The 14,353-nt window shown below is 44.7% G+C and overlaps 1 protein-coding gene across 1 annotated transcript in view; it reads left to right on the top strand.

Moving 5' to 3' along the window:
• Window positions 1-3,019: 3,019 nt before the first annotated feature.
• Window positions 3,020-14,353, top strand: part of LOC146817794 (fatty acid-binding protein, brain-like) — a 334,168-nt gene continuing 322,834 nt past the window's right edge. The window contains exons 1-2 of the mRNA XM_085611263.1: window positions 3,020-3,182; window positions 9,230-9,402. Coding sequence (XP_085467389.1) covers window positions 3,110-3,182; window positions 9,230-9,402 — 246 coding nt within the window. The 5' untranslated portion in view covers window positions 3,020-3,109. The remainder of the gene's footprint in view (window positions 3,183-9,229; window positions 9,403-14,353) is intronic.

Below are 14,353 nucleotides of genomic sequence, written 5' to 3'. Positions count from 1 at the left end.
TCGTCCTCGACCCAGTCATACTTCCCGCCCGCCCTCCCTATCCAGGCCTTTGTTGCTTGGTATGTCAGGATGTGCTTTTGGTTGGCTGGTTTCTTATAGCCCCTGACGGGAGGGTGGGTGGAGCCTACAAAAGCGTTTCCTGTTTTGTTTCCTGTCTTGTGGAATACCTCATTAGTGATGACTGGGTCGAGGACGAGTAGGACTAAGAGTAATGGGGATTACCGGTAAGTAATCATAGCAACAGTTAACATCTGAGACCAGGTGCACTGGCAGCTACAAACCCTCAGCAGGGACATTGCTTTAGCTGAGTCAGGAAGTCAACTAAAATAGATAACACAAGCAGAGTGAAGAGACGAGTCGCAGAGGACGGAAGAATTATGAAGGAAACAAAAAGGCCATCACAGCCAAAATGGCTGTCGCTTATGCTAACCTAAATTATTACACGTTTCCACAAGGGCATGTCCTACCTTTCTCATACACTGCACCCTGCAAACAGGGGTACCTTGGGCCTACCTTAGGGGTGACTCATATGTAAGAAAAGGGAAGGTTAGGGCCTGGTAAGTCGGTGCACTTTCAAAATCGACATGGCATTTACAAACAGAGCAGACTCTGCAGTAGCAGGTCTGACTTACCTTTACAGGGCTACTTCTGTGGGTAGCACAATCAGTGCTGCAAGCCCACTAGTAGTATTTGATTTACAGGCCCTGGCACTCTCAGTCCACTTTACTAGGGACTGATCAGTAAATCAAATATGCCAATTATGGAAACACCAATCCATAACACAATTTACAAAGGAGCACTAGCACTTTAATATTGGATAGCAGTGAGAAAGTGCGCAGAGACACTAAACCAGCAAAAACAGAGTGACAACCGGGCGGCCAGAAAGCAAAAAGGCAGGGGAAACACGCCAAAAGATGCCAAGTCTAACACTCATCTACTCTACATCTGCCCAGTTTTATTTGATGGTCGCCGGATACTTCTCCGTCAAGTATGAATCAAACAAGGGATCCGCACAATTCAGACAGACGTAGACTTTTTGCTAAACGGCCCTCGCCCTCAAGCCATCTGCGGCGTGGTTAAATGTTTGAGCAAAGTCGACAAAATACCAAGAGCCATCACTCCAACGACTTTTCTGGAACCTAAAATTCCATTATCAGATCCCTTTGTATTATAACATATTAATGCACGAAGCACTGCCCTACTCGAAATAACGTTGTGTGACCACTAAAAGTGCAATTCATCATCTGAAAGCTCTAAATGTGTTATCAGGTCTTTATGATAGAAACCTAGGAAAGACCAGGGTAAAACTGTTTCTATACAGAACGACCTCACGGGTCATCACACCAGCAATTTAAACTGTCCTAATAATGGAAGAAATGATTGACAGTGTTTCCAAATGCACAAACTTACCCACAGCTCATCTTACTACAGTGACTGAAAACGTTTGTGGTAACACATTGACCGAAGTCTATCTGAACTATTTTTAATAATGATGAAGCTGTCATTTTGATGGACTCATAATTATGCCACGTCAGCATTTACTACCTTTTTATTTATTAATCACTGCCTTGCGAGATGCTTTTGTAACTTGTATTTATTATTCAACTGAATATTTTATAACTACCTGGCCACTAGACCCAAGTTGGTTGCTTCCTTTCCCACTTTAAATGTTTTTATAAATATTTTTTGTAACGGTTTTTATCACAAACTTGCAATGGCTTTTATTAGCTGCGCATGAATAAAATAAACTTAAAACTGTGCACTTTATAAATGCTTTTGATTTGATAAAACCTTTATAAAATTCGTTATACTTGTTATTCTTTATGGCTCTCATTGTAATACATGTTATTCCTGATTGTGAAGCCGAATGTGCTTTACATTAAAATATAAAATGTTATTTGATTTTGAATTTACATACTAACCAGATCGATTGAGGAGCCACAAAATAGTACAGAGTTAGCACATCTCCCCGTTCATCAGTCAGTACCGCCTTACATTGAAGAGGGGGGGAGCGCTACATGAGTCATATAATCTAAAATATAAATATGAAACACAAATGTTTAAGGAAAATAACCCTTGCTTATTTTTTTACATAAGTTGCGTGACGTATATGCTACATATGTCTGAGCTCGTGTTTTGGATACAACCCTTTCTAAGCTCTATGATTTTGCAGCTTTGTCATCTACCGGGAAATCTGCTGCCTGCGAAAACTTGGCAAGTCATTGACTGCGTTGCGCAATACAAATGAAAAGAAGAAACGTTCTACTGCACACCAGCCTTTAGCAAGCCTATGTCTATTCCCGCCGAATCTACATCACCAACTGGACTCCTCTGCGTCACTGGGGCCGTTCCACCTGTCTGTAATACTAGGGGTTGTTTCGGCGGCCAGTCGCCCCCAAGTACTCATCTTGCTATCAACCTGACCGCGTTTCAGTATGCACCCGCCAAAAATTAAAGCAAAACAATTTCAATGCAAATTACTAATATGTGTACTATTTTGCAACGCTGGGGTCGACGTTCCAATAAAATACAGCTTAGTGCGTTACCTCGAGAATAATACGAACTTTCCGTAAACTGTTGTTAAAGCCGTCATAAAATATTGAAAACCAAACCACCCCAAAATTAGATACGTAAATAACCACAGTATAAAATGTGCGCCGGCCGAACGTCACTGAGTTCTTCTACACACCCAACATATACTGAATGCAAGACGAATACTTTTCTTCTACTGCTGAACGCATTTTCTTTACACGTGTTGGTCCTCAGCAGCCTTCAAGCCGCTGCTCCAGGAAGCGAGGATTATCGATTTGATAACAGAGTGGGGTGATTTTACCGTTTATCCTCGGCCCGCTCTCGCTTGACTGGGTGGCCTGAGCCAATCAGCGGGAGTATTCAAATAATTCCGAGCGCGCCCGCTTCCTGTTGGGCAAGTGAGCGCTGGGAGGCGTGGCTTGTCAGTTCGCCCCTTAGAAGGGCGACCCCGCTTGTTATCATAGACGTGACTTGGTGCTAGGTGGGCAGCAGTAACAGAAACATTGGACGCACCCAGAAGACTGCGCCCGTACCACTCCCGCCTTAGCCACACTCCACCCTCAACAACCCCAGCAACATGGTCGACGCGTTTATAGGCACCTGGAAGCTGGCGGAGGCTAAAAACTTCAATGAGTACATGGAGGCTCTCGGTAAATGGCGCCTCGGGGGATAAACTGTCTGTCTCATGGAGGGCTGCACGTTTCTAGAGTGTGTTATGCTTGGCTCGCGCTTTCTCGAGACTAGGCGTCGCGCCTTAGCTACACTCCACCCTCAGCAACATGGTCGACGCGTTTATTGGCACCTGGAAGCTGGCGCAGGCTAAAAACTTCAACGAGTACATGGATGCTCTCGGTAAATGGCGCCTCGGGGGATAAACTGTCCGTCTCATGGAGGGCTGCACATTTCTAGAGTGCGTTATGCTTGCCTCGCGCCTTCTCGAGACAAGCATTCTCCGTACGCTTAGGCCTCGCGCCTTGCTTGTCTCGAGAGGCGGGTGTCTGGAATGTTGAGGGGCTTTTGTGTTGTAAGGGGGACACTGTTGGGGTGACAGTTGATTCAGCCTGGCCAAGAGAACGGTCCGCTCTTTCTTGTTAGAATAAATCCTCTTACCTCCTCCTCCTATCAACGTGTGTGCGCAGTCTATTGACAACAATTCGCATATCGTAGAATGCGTGTTATGAAATACATATCGTATGCAGGACGTTTGTAGGGGCGCAAACTCCGTAGGCGGTGCACTTATTGCTTTGTACATTTAATTTAACGTGCGTTTCTTGGGATGCGCATGGCAAGGCCTGCGCATGGAAACATTACGTATTATTCCCAGAATCATCCAGCAGCATAGGCTTGAAGTTTTTATACACATTTACTTGACTGCTAATGTCCTGCTTAGGGGTGCCATATTTGATGGACTTTCCGCAAGCGCATTTCTTGTCAGGTGCGTATTTTTGACTCGGGCGCTTTTCTCACGGCCTGCGTATGGTGACATGAAGTATAATTTCCACACTCGTCCAGCAGCCACTGCAATTCTTAACTTACAACCCAATGGAACGTACATTTCATGGGCGCACATCATGTCATAAACTTCTTGGCGTGTGTATCTTGTGTCTTGCGAGTGACAGGGGCTACCCATGTAAAGAAGGGGTGAGACCGCATGACCTGGGAACAGGCCTGGCGACCCTTTTCCTTCGTATACAGGGTGCTGCCCAGGGCCGGCGCTAGGAATGGGCAGCGTGGGAAGCTGAAAGGACACTGTTCCTAAAGGCTGGCTACCGGATGTCGACCAATAGTCCTCGCCAGGAAAAAGCAAGAGTGAAGAAAAAGACCTAGGTATAGAGGGGACCCCCTAAAAAGGAGAAAGAACAGGTCTTGTCTCCTGTTGCCCTCACACACCCCGGAGGATGTCATGCTTCATCATCGGGCATTGGCTCCTCGTCGGGCCCGACGATGCAATGCCCAACGGGTCCCCCGAAGGGTCACTTTGGCGGAGCTCTTTTAAAGTCAATGCCGGATGGTGCCTGAGGGTATGTGGGGTGTGGGTCCAAATGAAGAGGGCTACAAGGTGCGTGCAAATTTAAATAAAATTTGAACAGGGGTTGCTAAGGCCAAAAGTTAAAAACGGGAAGAGTCCCCAATGCTCGATGATGAAGCATGACATCCTCCGGGGTGTGTGAGGGCAACAGGAGACAAGACCTGTTCTTTCTTCTTTTTAGGGGGTCCCCTTTATACCTAGGTCTTTTTCTTCACTCTTGCTTTTTCTTGGCGAGGACTATTGGTCGACATCCGGTAGCCAGCCTTTAGGAACAGTGTCCTTTTTGTTTGTTTAAGTACTATGAAAGAGGAGCATGGACACTGGACCGTAACTTGCTCCTCGGTCCCCCCTCTCTTTTTGATTCAGCGTGGAAAGCTGCCCAGGGGCCCCGCGCCTGCTCGCAGCCATGAGGCCTCGCACCGTTAAAGACTGCAGAGTATTGAGGCCCAGGGGGCCCCCTAAGAGTTTATATTTTTTCTTTTTTTTGATCATTCTCCTGCAGGCCTGTCTCTGTGGGCCTAATGACTGCATCTGAATGTTCATGACAGCAATTAGGCAGTTAATTACAGTGCCCTTGCATGTGAAGGGTGCCCTGCCCCTGTATCAATGAAAAGCAGAATACTCTGTTGGGCGCAGAGCAAAAGATTGAATGGTGGCGCATCACAATGGAAACTGCTCACCTCGGACAAGTGGAAAGGGAGCAGAGAGGCAAATAAAATGGGTAAGACAAACAGAATAATGTGGGGGGGGGGCTGATAGGTGTGAGAGCAGCAGTGAGACAAGAGGTGCACACAGAGGAGCAGAATCCACATGCAAAAGTGGATGGAGCAGGGTTTAAAGTGTGCTGGGTCACTCAAGTCTTAGAACCGGTTGTAAATTGCAAAGGGGCCATATATTCATGTCCTTAAGTTTGCCTGCAAAAACATTGATCCAATGTCTGCACAATGAATGAAAGTTCTAAAAAGCAGGTTTTGAGACGGGCCCGCTCTCCATTCTTACCCTCAGAGTGAAAAAACAAATCTTAACTCTGCAGCAGTGCCACCCTTCGCTGCCTTTAGTGCAACTTAACCCCTTCAGTGCCCATGACGAGATTGTCTCGTCATGGAGCGCGGTTGCGCTGTGCCCATGACAAGACTATCTCGTCATGAACCCCGCCCGCTAATTCAACGCCCGGCACAGGGCGGGGAAAGGGCGGGGCACACAAGGGGTTAAACGATACCCTTTATAGTTCTTTTACAGTCTCATCATGTCGGAACTGGATCATTTTCAATATTACATACAAGGAAGCCATACATGTTGCTTATTCATCTTATGCAACTGATAATCACTGATAGTCAATAGTACTGGCTTGTATGTGTAATTTTACTTGTAATATTTATCTGGAGGCAATGACAAAAGCAGCAAAATACCTGTTGGGCGGCACACTATGCTTAGCACAGATTTATATAGCTAACATGTTTTTAAGCCACACCCTTAATTACATTAGCCATGCCCCTTTGAAAGACCCCCCCCCCCCCTAGTTTTTTTATCCCACTTAAAGCCCTGCTGTCAGGTCAGTATGTTGGCCATTTTTTTGGCTAGTTATTGCTTTATGGTCAGATGAGACGGTTTTTACTGTTGATTTTCATGATATTAAAGCAAACATTGCCGACAGAAAACTCAAATCAGTGCAGTCTTCCATGCCTCACAAAAAACGTATACAGCAGGTCTTTACAAGTTTAAAACAGCCCTAGTTTGCAAACATGGGACACTTTTTTCTAACTAACTAACTCACTAATGGGGGCCCCTTTTATTTTGGTACTGGGGCCTATTTTTTGTCCCAGTCTTATACTTCATGTTAGGCAGAGCCACTGGAATTATGCGATTGTGCGGCAGCGTCGATTTCTGCATAATTATGCATTTGACGCATTTGCCACATAATCCATCATCTGCTGCATAATCTACAAATGTTAACAACAAAATTGCTTTCTATCTCACACCGTTCAAAAGTTTCTAAAAATGCAGCAACACGTCTTGCCGCATGTGGGAAGGCCCATTGAAAAGCTGGAATAGTCTACTTTCTGTTTCCCACTGCTAAATTTGGGTGTTAAATTGGTACTAATGGGGTGCAACCAGTGCCCAAACAGTGTTACTAAGTTTAAAAATGGCAAAAAAATGAAGTAATACTATTTCAAAATGTGCCGGACTATGCCATAATTTACTCATCCTGCTACATAATTTAGCCACCTCCTGCCGCATAATTCCAGTGGTCCTGATGTTAGGGTAATCCATGGCAGTGATTTTGTTCCTGTTTATATTTCCAATGCCTTACTTAATCTTGCATTCCCCAAGAGTGGTAGCTATTTCCAGCATGTGTGTTTCTGTATTTAATTTCACAGCATATCTTGGATGATGCACCCTTTGTACTGAATCGCCTCCAGGTGTTTATAACAGGCTACAGTTGAGCACTTTAGAGTTGAGGATGCAGGCAGTGCAACTTTCACATTGTGCCTGTCTGTGGGTCAAAAAGATTACATGATCATTCAAATTATGGCCTCTCTGCACAGCACAAAGAGCAATGGTCCTGCATTCCAGTTGTGATTCTATGCAAGTGTGTGAAGGAGCTACTTATTGGTCAAAGCAACAAGGTGAAAGTAAAATCACTTATTGTAGTTACTCATTTAGTTTAAACCGCTAACAACCATTGACAACACCCAGTCTCAGCCAGCATGACTCGTGGGTATGCGTGCGGGGGTCACGCGCGGGGGGGGGGCTTGGTAATAAAAAAAAACCTTTCCTGTGCCGGCCTGAGCCGATCCCGCATCGTCTCTGCTTAGGGGCCTCACATGTTCCTATTCTGCCCGGGGCCCCACATATCCTAGGACCGGCCCTGCTGCTACCCCCATCCCCAAGCCGCTCCCGCCTGTGCGCGGAGTAGATACATTGACCCAGTATCTGCCGGCCGCAGCTCTCCGAACAACCAGAAGCTCTGCACGATGAGATACGATCTGAACCGTCGCTGAAGTTGCACTGGGAAGACATTTCTACATGGCCACTGGAATTATGCGACTCTGCGACCGAGGAGTTTTCCGCAAAATCATTGATTTAGTCGCATCTGTCACATAATCCATTAACTATTGCAAACTGCATATGTAAACCAAAAAATAGTTTCTAGGTAAAATGGATTAGAAAGTTATTAAAACAAGCATTTGCAATGCTATAGGTCTCGTATCCACGCGAGTTTGAGCTATTGGCATTGTAAATGACAATGCCTTTTATTTATGTTTTCGGTTTTAAAACATAAATAAAAGGCCTTTTCATTTACAATACTAATAGCTTAAACTCTCGCAAATGCTCGACCTATTGCATTGCAATAAAGGGCCTTCTTGACTTCTTGTTAGATTGTAAATATCAGAGATTGTCTTCAAAGTAGTGATAAATAGTGCAGTGAAGAAGATGTATAAGTGTTGTCACTCTGGAATCCCCCCCCCCCCCCCCCCCCCCCCCGGCTTCGCTCTTCAGGAGGAATAGCAAGGGGGGGACTATTTCCTGCCCTCTCCGTGATTTGAGTGTGCAGTGTGGCATTGCATAATGTCATTGCTATCCTTGGCCTAATAAAAAAATACACTTCAGCTGTAGTAGGGTCCTGGCTTCACCTCCTGGTGCAGGGAGGGCTGTGATTTATGGCTGGCAGGATGGTGTCGGTTGCAGCTCCGGCCTCGAACAGTGCCCCTGCTATTACTAGTGAGTGAGTGGCGCTAAGGCGGTGGTATTGGTATTGCTGGTGGTGCTATTGGTATTGGTGGTGGTAGTGGTGGTGGTGGTGGTGGTATTGATGGTATTGGTGGTGGTGGTATTAGTGGTGGTGGTATTGGTGGTGATGGTATTGGTGGAGGTAGTGGTATTCATGGTGGTGGGGGTATTAGTGGTGGTGGTGGCGGTAGTATTGGTGGAGGTGGTACTGGCATTGGTATTGAATTGGTGGTGGTGGTATTGGTATTGTTGTCTTACTTCATGAGCACAATGTTCAAATCGGTTAAAGGGGGGTGGGGTGTGGCACTCAAGTTTTCATCCTTCTGAGGTAGATAAAGTTAGTACCAGTTTGTTGAGTAACAATAACTATTTAATATTCATCGCCAAGGGGTGAACGTGCAATTCACAAATACACATTATGTTCCACTCAGCTTTTCATCCTTCCGAGGTCGATAAAGTGAGTACCCTTTACTTGAGTAACAATAACTATTTGATATTCAGAGCTAAGGGGTGAACGTGTGATTCAAAAATACACATTATGTTCCACTCAGCTTTTCATCCTTCCACGGTTGATAAAGTGAGTACCATTTAGTTGAATAACAATAACTATTTGAAATTCAGCTCCAGGGGGTGAACGTACATTTCACAAATACATATTGTGTTATGTTCTACGATTGTCGATGTCCCACATACCTCCTGCCCGTGCTTCTCTTAGTAGGCAATCTACTCTCATCGCTACACATACCCTCGCTACTCTCGAAGATGGGACCTCCTTCCTGATCCACCATATATACCCATTCCCGTTCCCCCTTTGCTCCACCTGCGCTCTGAACGGGGGCGAAATGGCCAGCAATCTGCCCAGGCCTTCCCTTCACACACTGCCCCCTCATGGTCGTCCCCGCTCTGTTCACTCTGTTTTTTTTTTTTTTTTTGCAGGAGTGGCCTTCGCCACCCGGCAAGCGGGAAATATGACCAAACCTTCCCAGATCATCAGCAAAATTGGCGACAAGGTGAAGATCCGCACCGAGAGCACGTACAAGACCACGGAGATCATCTTCAGGCTGGGCGAGGAGTTCAACGAGACTACGATTGACGACAGAAAATGCAAGGTAAGGCCGCCCCCCACGCCACTGACGTAGCTCCATTTGGTGCAGCAGGTGCAGTGGTCCGCGAAACACTGAGTTCTGTATTTTACAGTTCAGACCGCGGCCAACGAGCCCATTGCCTTCATTGCAGTATGGTCCATGACACACTGGCTATGCCACTGCCCCAGACAAAGAACACCTTTCCCCGTCTACTACATGTATAGTCCAGAGAAAACAGGTACAGTTGTATACCATGAATTCGATTTAAGAAAAGGGTCCAAAGGTTCTCTTCCCGGGTAGAATTGCCTTTTTTAGGTCTCGCCTGGCGAACGCAGCACAAAGCGCAGCTGTCGCCTGCGAGATCTATTGTTGCTGACTTGCCTCGGAAGTGGGACAGGAGATGGGCACGCGCAGCCTTTTGGCGGATTGGAGCCTGTGTACGCGCTTACAGGCATGCGGCGTGCACATCTCCTGTCCCCCTTCCCTCGCAAGCCAGCATGCAGTTTCACTTTTTTTTTTAAACTCGCTCTTTCGTTGGAGCGGCCCACAATGGCGGGTCCGCTCAGGAAACAAACATTGACACTGTGTCTTCATCGGCACAACCACTGGACAAATGGAGAATCCCGGCCTGTGGGGGGAATCCTCCTGAACGGCGGCTTCCGAGCACTCCAGCTCCACTACTGCCAGCACGACGCGGGGCTCTTTCCTTAGGCATGGGAGCCCCGCACTGCTATCTGCCGCTCTTCACCCGGGCCCCCTCCTGGGACCCGGGACTTCAGCTCCCACACTTCCTCTCTGGCGGACAGGCGCTGTCTGCACCGGCTGCACGCGGAAGTGACAGGTACAGCGCATGCGCGGGCAGCCCTCGCCCTCCCAGGTCTCCTCCCCAGCCCGGAGCTGCTTTCTGTTTTGCTTGTTTGTAAATGTCATGACTTTTACCAGTCGTTTTTATTGCGTTTATTGAGGAAATGTTGCTTTATTAGATGTAGACCTGCTTTATGCTTCTTACAAATGCTTTCCACAACTGAAGTCTGCGCCTCAGTAGCTCTCTTTTTAAAATCTACCATTCGACCCTGTAATTCTCTGCTTTTTTAATTGCATTCATGTATGAAATATTTTATCTTGTAAAATTATGTCCATCTATTTTAGCTGCTATATGGTCATCTAATATCTAACATCACTGGGCCAGCTGTTCAGTCGTGGCTAGTTGAAAGCTAGTCGTCATGGCACGTTGGGACATTTGTACCCCCGGAGAATGGTGTGCCTGGCTCCTCTTGTGAACATTCACATACGAAAAATACCTGTAAATGAGCGCGTTCTGTTCAGGCGCATTTATAGAATCACTTATTTTATTTCAGATCTTTGTATTGAAAAATGAATGAAGGACAAATTAAATGCAAACACGCTGTATGCAAATTACGTGATTATAAATGAAGGGCAAATTAAATACAAAAATGCTATACACAAATGAGTGATGATAAATGGAGGGCAAGTGAAATCCACAAATGCTACATTCAAATGAATGATTATAAATGAAGAGAAAATCGAATCCACAAATGCTATATTCAAATAAGTTGTTACTGATCTCTCCTTTGAACATATTTGGAATATTTCGAGCTTAAAAAGCGTGTTTCCAGAGATCTTAAAAATAGTTTGGTGTTCTTACCCATAAGAGAAAACAAGCATTTGCAATGCAATAGGTCTCACATTTGCTAGAGTTTGAGCTATTGACATTATAAATGACAATGCCTTTTATTAATGTGTTTTGAAAACATGGAAGCGGTGCGTAAGCACACACTTTGAACTTTTAGTCATTGCTTATGAGAAGCAAGGCTGGCAGTAACTGCGCCTCTTTTACTGCCAACCTTGCTTCTCGTAAGCAAGGACTATAAGTACAAAGTGCGTGTTTACGCACCACTTGCAGGGTTTCAAAACATAAATAAAAGGCATTGTCATTTACAATGACAATAGCTCAAACTCTTGTAAATGCGAGACCTATTGCAGTGCAAGTGCTTGTTCTTTTGTTGGGAGGATGCTGTCTCGAGGTATGCAATGTTAGTGTGTATACAGCGCGCAATACTCCAGATAAGGCTCTGAAGTTTCACGCACGCAAAACAATTACTTACTGAGAACCTACCTTGGAAAACGCGTTTTCCCCCCTTAAGTTTACTTTGGGTTAAATCGTTACAACTCTTAAGGGGCTACATATGTGTGGTAAGGGCTTTAAAAATTAATGGACTGGTGGATGCCTTTGGAATTGCCGCTCGAAATTCAGGACAGATGTCCCCCACTTGAACTGAGGGAGTGGGATCCTAGCGTATCACCACGATGAGAGGTCGGCCCAGGAGCGGCAGAAATTAGTCACCCACGAGACGAGTTGGACCAATTAGGCTTACCACTAATGTGCTTTCTGGTGATAATTTTTTTTTATCAAAGTACACAGCAATCTAAACAGTTTCTTGACAAGCCAATTGGCCTGGGTTTAATATTCTAACATATACCGCATTTGCACATTAGAGACACTTGGGAGAAGGCCTGTCTGTGCAGACATAGAGGGCAACAGATGTAAAGTAGTTCTGCAAGTGGCTAATTCAATGCAAATGCTTTACGTGGTGGTAGACAACCACAGCCAATAGCATTAGGTGAAAGGTATTTTGTTCCATAAGGTGAGCCAACAATTAGGGATTTCCTTTGCGGGAAACCCGCAGTGCTGTCTTTTTAGTACCTTTTTCATCCTTTTTAACTAGAAACAATATTTTTTGTTTAAATCTGCAGAGTAGGCAATGCATAGATAATGGATTGAAACTCAAGATACTGGATGAAATATGCTGGCCGAAGAAGGCCAGTGGTAGAAAGGCGTGGTCCGAAAGCCTGCTCTATTATATTGTTAGCTATAAGTCTTCTCCTCTCTGTCCCATACTTAAAAGCTATCTATCCACATCTAGCTTCACTCCGTTCCTAAGTACCAATTTGTCCTGTCCTTTTCCCCATCTTGTGTTTTATTAGTAAAGTACCTGTTTGTCGGAGCATATGAGCTCTATTTTAGCCCCCACCCCCTTTACCTGGTACGTCCAATTAGAAACCAAAGCTTGACTGTGGCCTTACCCCCATGGCTGCCGACTTTGGCGCTGGGGAACAAGGTTCGAGTTTTTGCGTCGGCTCCACATCCTGTGATTTTAGGCAAATCACCTAACCTCCCAATGTGTACAAAAAATGAATTGTGTCCTTGTGTAATGTACCTGGTGCTCATGTAAAGCGCTCCAATACCTTCAGGTCGAGTTCGCGCTATATAAATCTGCACCCAGACCGATCCGAATGTTATCAATGGGACAGGACGCAGCCAAACCAGCTTACTTTACTGCAGGTCCACAACAACAAGTCCGGGATGACACAGCACGATCTGGCATGCCGAGATTGGGGCAGACCGGTCTTGAGGTCACTGGTGGGGCTCAGGGCTGCCAGACTCACTGTTCCACTTGTTAATAGGGGTTTCAATAAAGGTTATTCCTACTGTAGTTCTCTTAGACCAGGGGTCTTCAATCTTTTCTGTAGTGAGAGCTCATTCTGATCAGTGAAAATTGTCGTGAGCTACTAAAGGCCAAGCAACTTGACATTTTTCAGAGTCCCCCACGCACAGCTTAATTGACTTTAAGCTTAATTTCGTAAGTTCCTCAAGCAAGACAAGGAAACACTTCCCACATAGGATAACAAACCAAAGAAAATACTTCCAACCACCCACCCTACACATGCAATAGCTTGCTGACCATTATAAATCAATGCTGTGCCACAAATTGGGTTACGTTAGCAAGCACTATAAAACTGCTACAACACAATCCCCCCCCCCCCCCTTTCTTCATTATCAAATATACAAAGGGAGAAAAGTTATGCTACAAATGAATACGTAGTATTTTCTTTCATGTCCTGGCATTTGCAGACTATTAAAACAACGATTGGCCTGTATTTGGAAAGGTGGCAATCCTAGTTTCACTATGTGCAGTCTTTAATTTTTAAACGGCAATGCATGCTCATGCCTATAATCTCATGAAATGAGCGCTTCTACTAACATCTCTGTTTATAAAGCAAAAGGTATAAGTTGTCCCTGGGCCCAAACCTGAACTAGCAACTTCCTTTTTATGACAATTAATCATGGAAAGAAAGTTGCTGGCCCTGGTTTGCGAACTTGCAGCTAGCTCAGATGGATGCAATTTATTTAAAAATAAAAAAAGTCTGAAATGCTTCTTTATTATTTTTCTTTTGTAGCTTGCATGCCTGTTTGTTAAGATTTTAATTAATCGTACAATACAATTGATACTAATCATTATAGACATTATTCTTTCTGGAGGTCCACTATTACATTTAATTAACGTTTTTAAACTCCTGAAGTTCTGGAATCCTATGTGGCCTGATGCCAGCTGTGGCACATGCTGTCTTTCACTAGAAGAGAGTCTTTTGGTGCATAGCCGGTCATGGGCAAGATGCCGCACAACATTGCATTTCTCAGTATGATCTTCCACAAGCTTACTCTTTTCAAATTGTCTTACATTCAAACATATTTGGGTCCCTTCATTTACTTATTGAATGTCATAGAAGTAAAGAAATTAAAACGTTCATATCTATCATGGTTTCAACATCAGTCCGTTTTTCAGTGGATCCAAATTTAAGTTAGACTTTTGAAACCCTGGCACATTTTGGATCCATTGAAAGTCCTTTGTCAGGGGATATAATCTCTCAAATTAAAAATGCGCTGTAAAGGAACACAAATGTGTACTGAATGTAACTTTTTTGTAGTCCTATAAATATAAAGCATACAACACCATTGTATAACTCTTTTGAGTGGCAAAAAACAGACCATAACAAATTCATATTAAAACACGTAAAAGGCAACCGTTGAATTAACAACAGTACAAAAGAACAGTATTCTAGAAGGATATATTTAGTACTGTGGAAAGTACTGACCGGGTAATAAGATGCAACT

The sequence above is a fragment of the Triturus cristatus genome, chromosome 6, assembly GCF_964204655.1.
Source record: "Triturus cristatus chromosome 6, aTriCri1.1, whole genome shotgun sequence".
NCBI classification, from domain to species: domain Eukaryota; kingdom Metazoa; phylum Chordata; class Amphibia; order Caudata; family Salamandridae; genus Triturus; species Triturus cristatus.
Note: the sequence above shows the minus strand (reverse complement) of the source record. Positions and strands in the feature narration are given on the sequence as shown.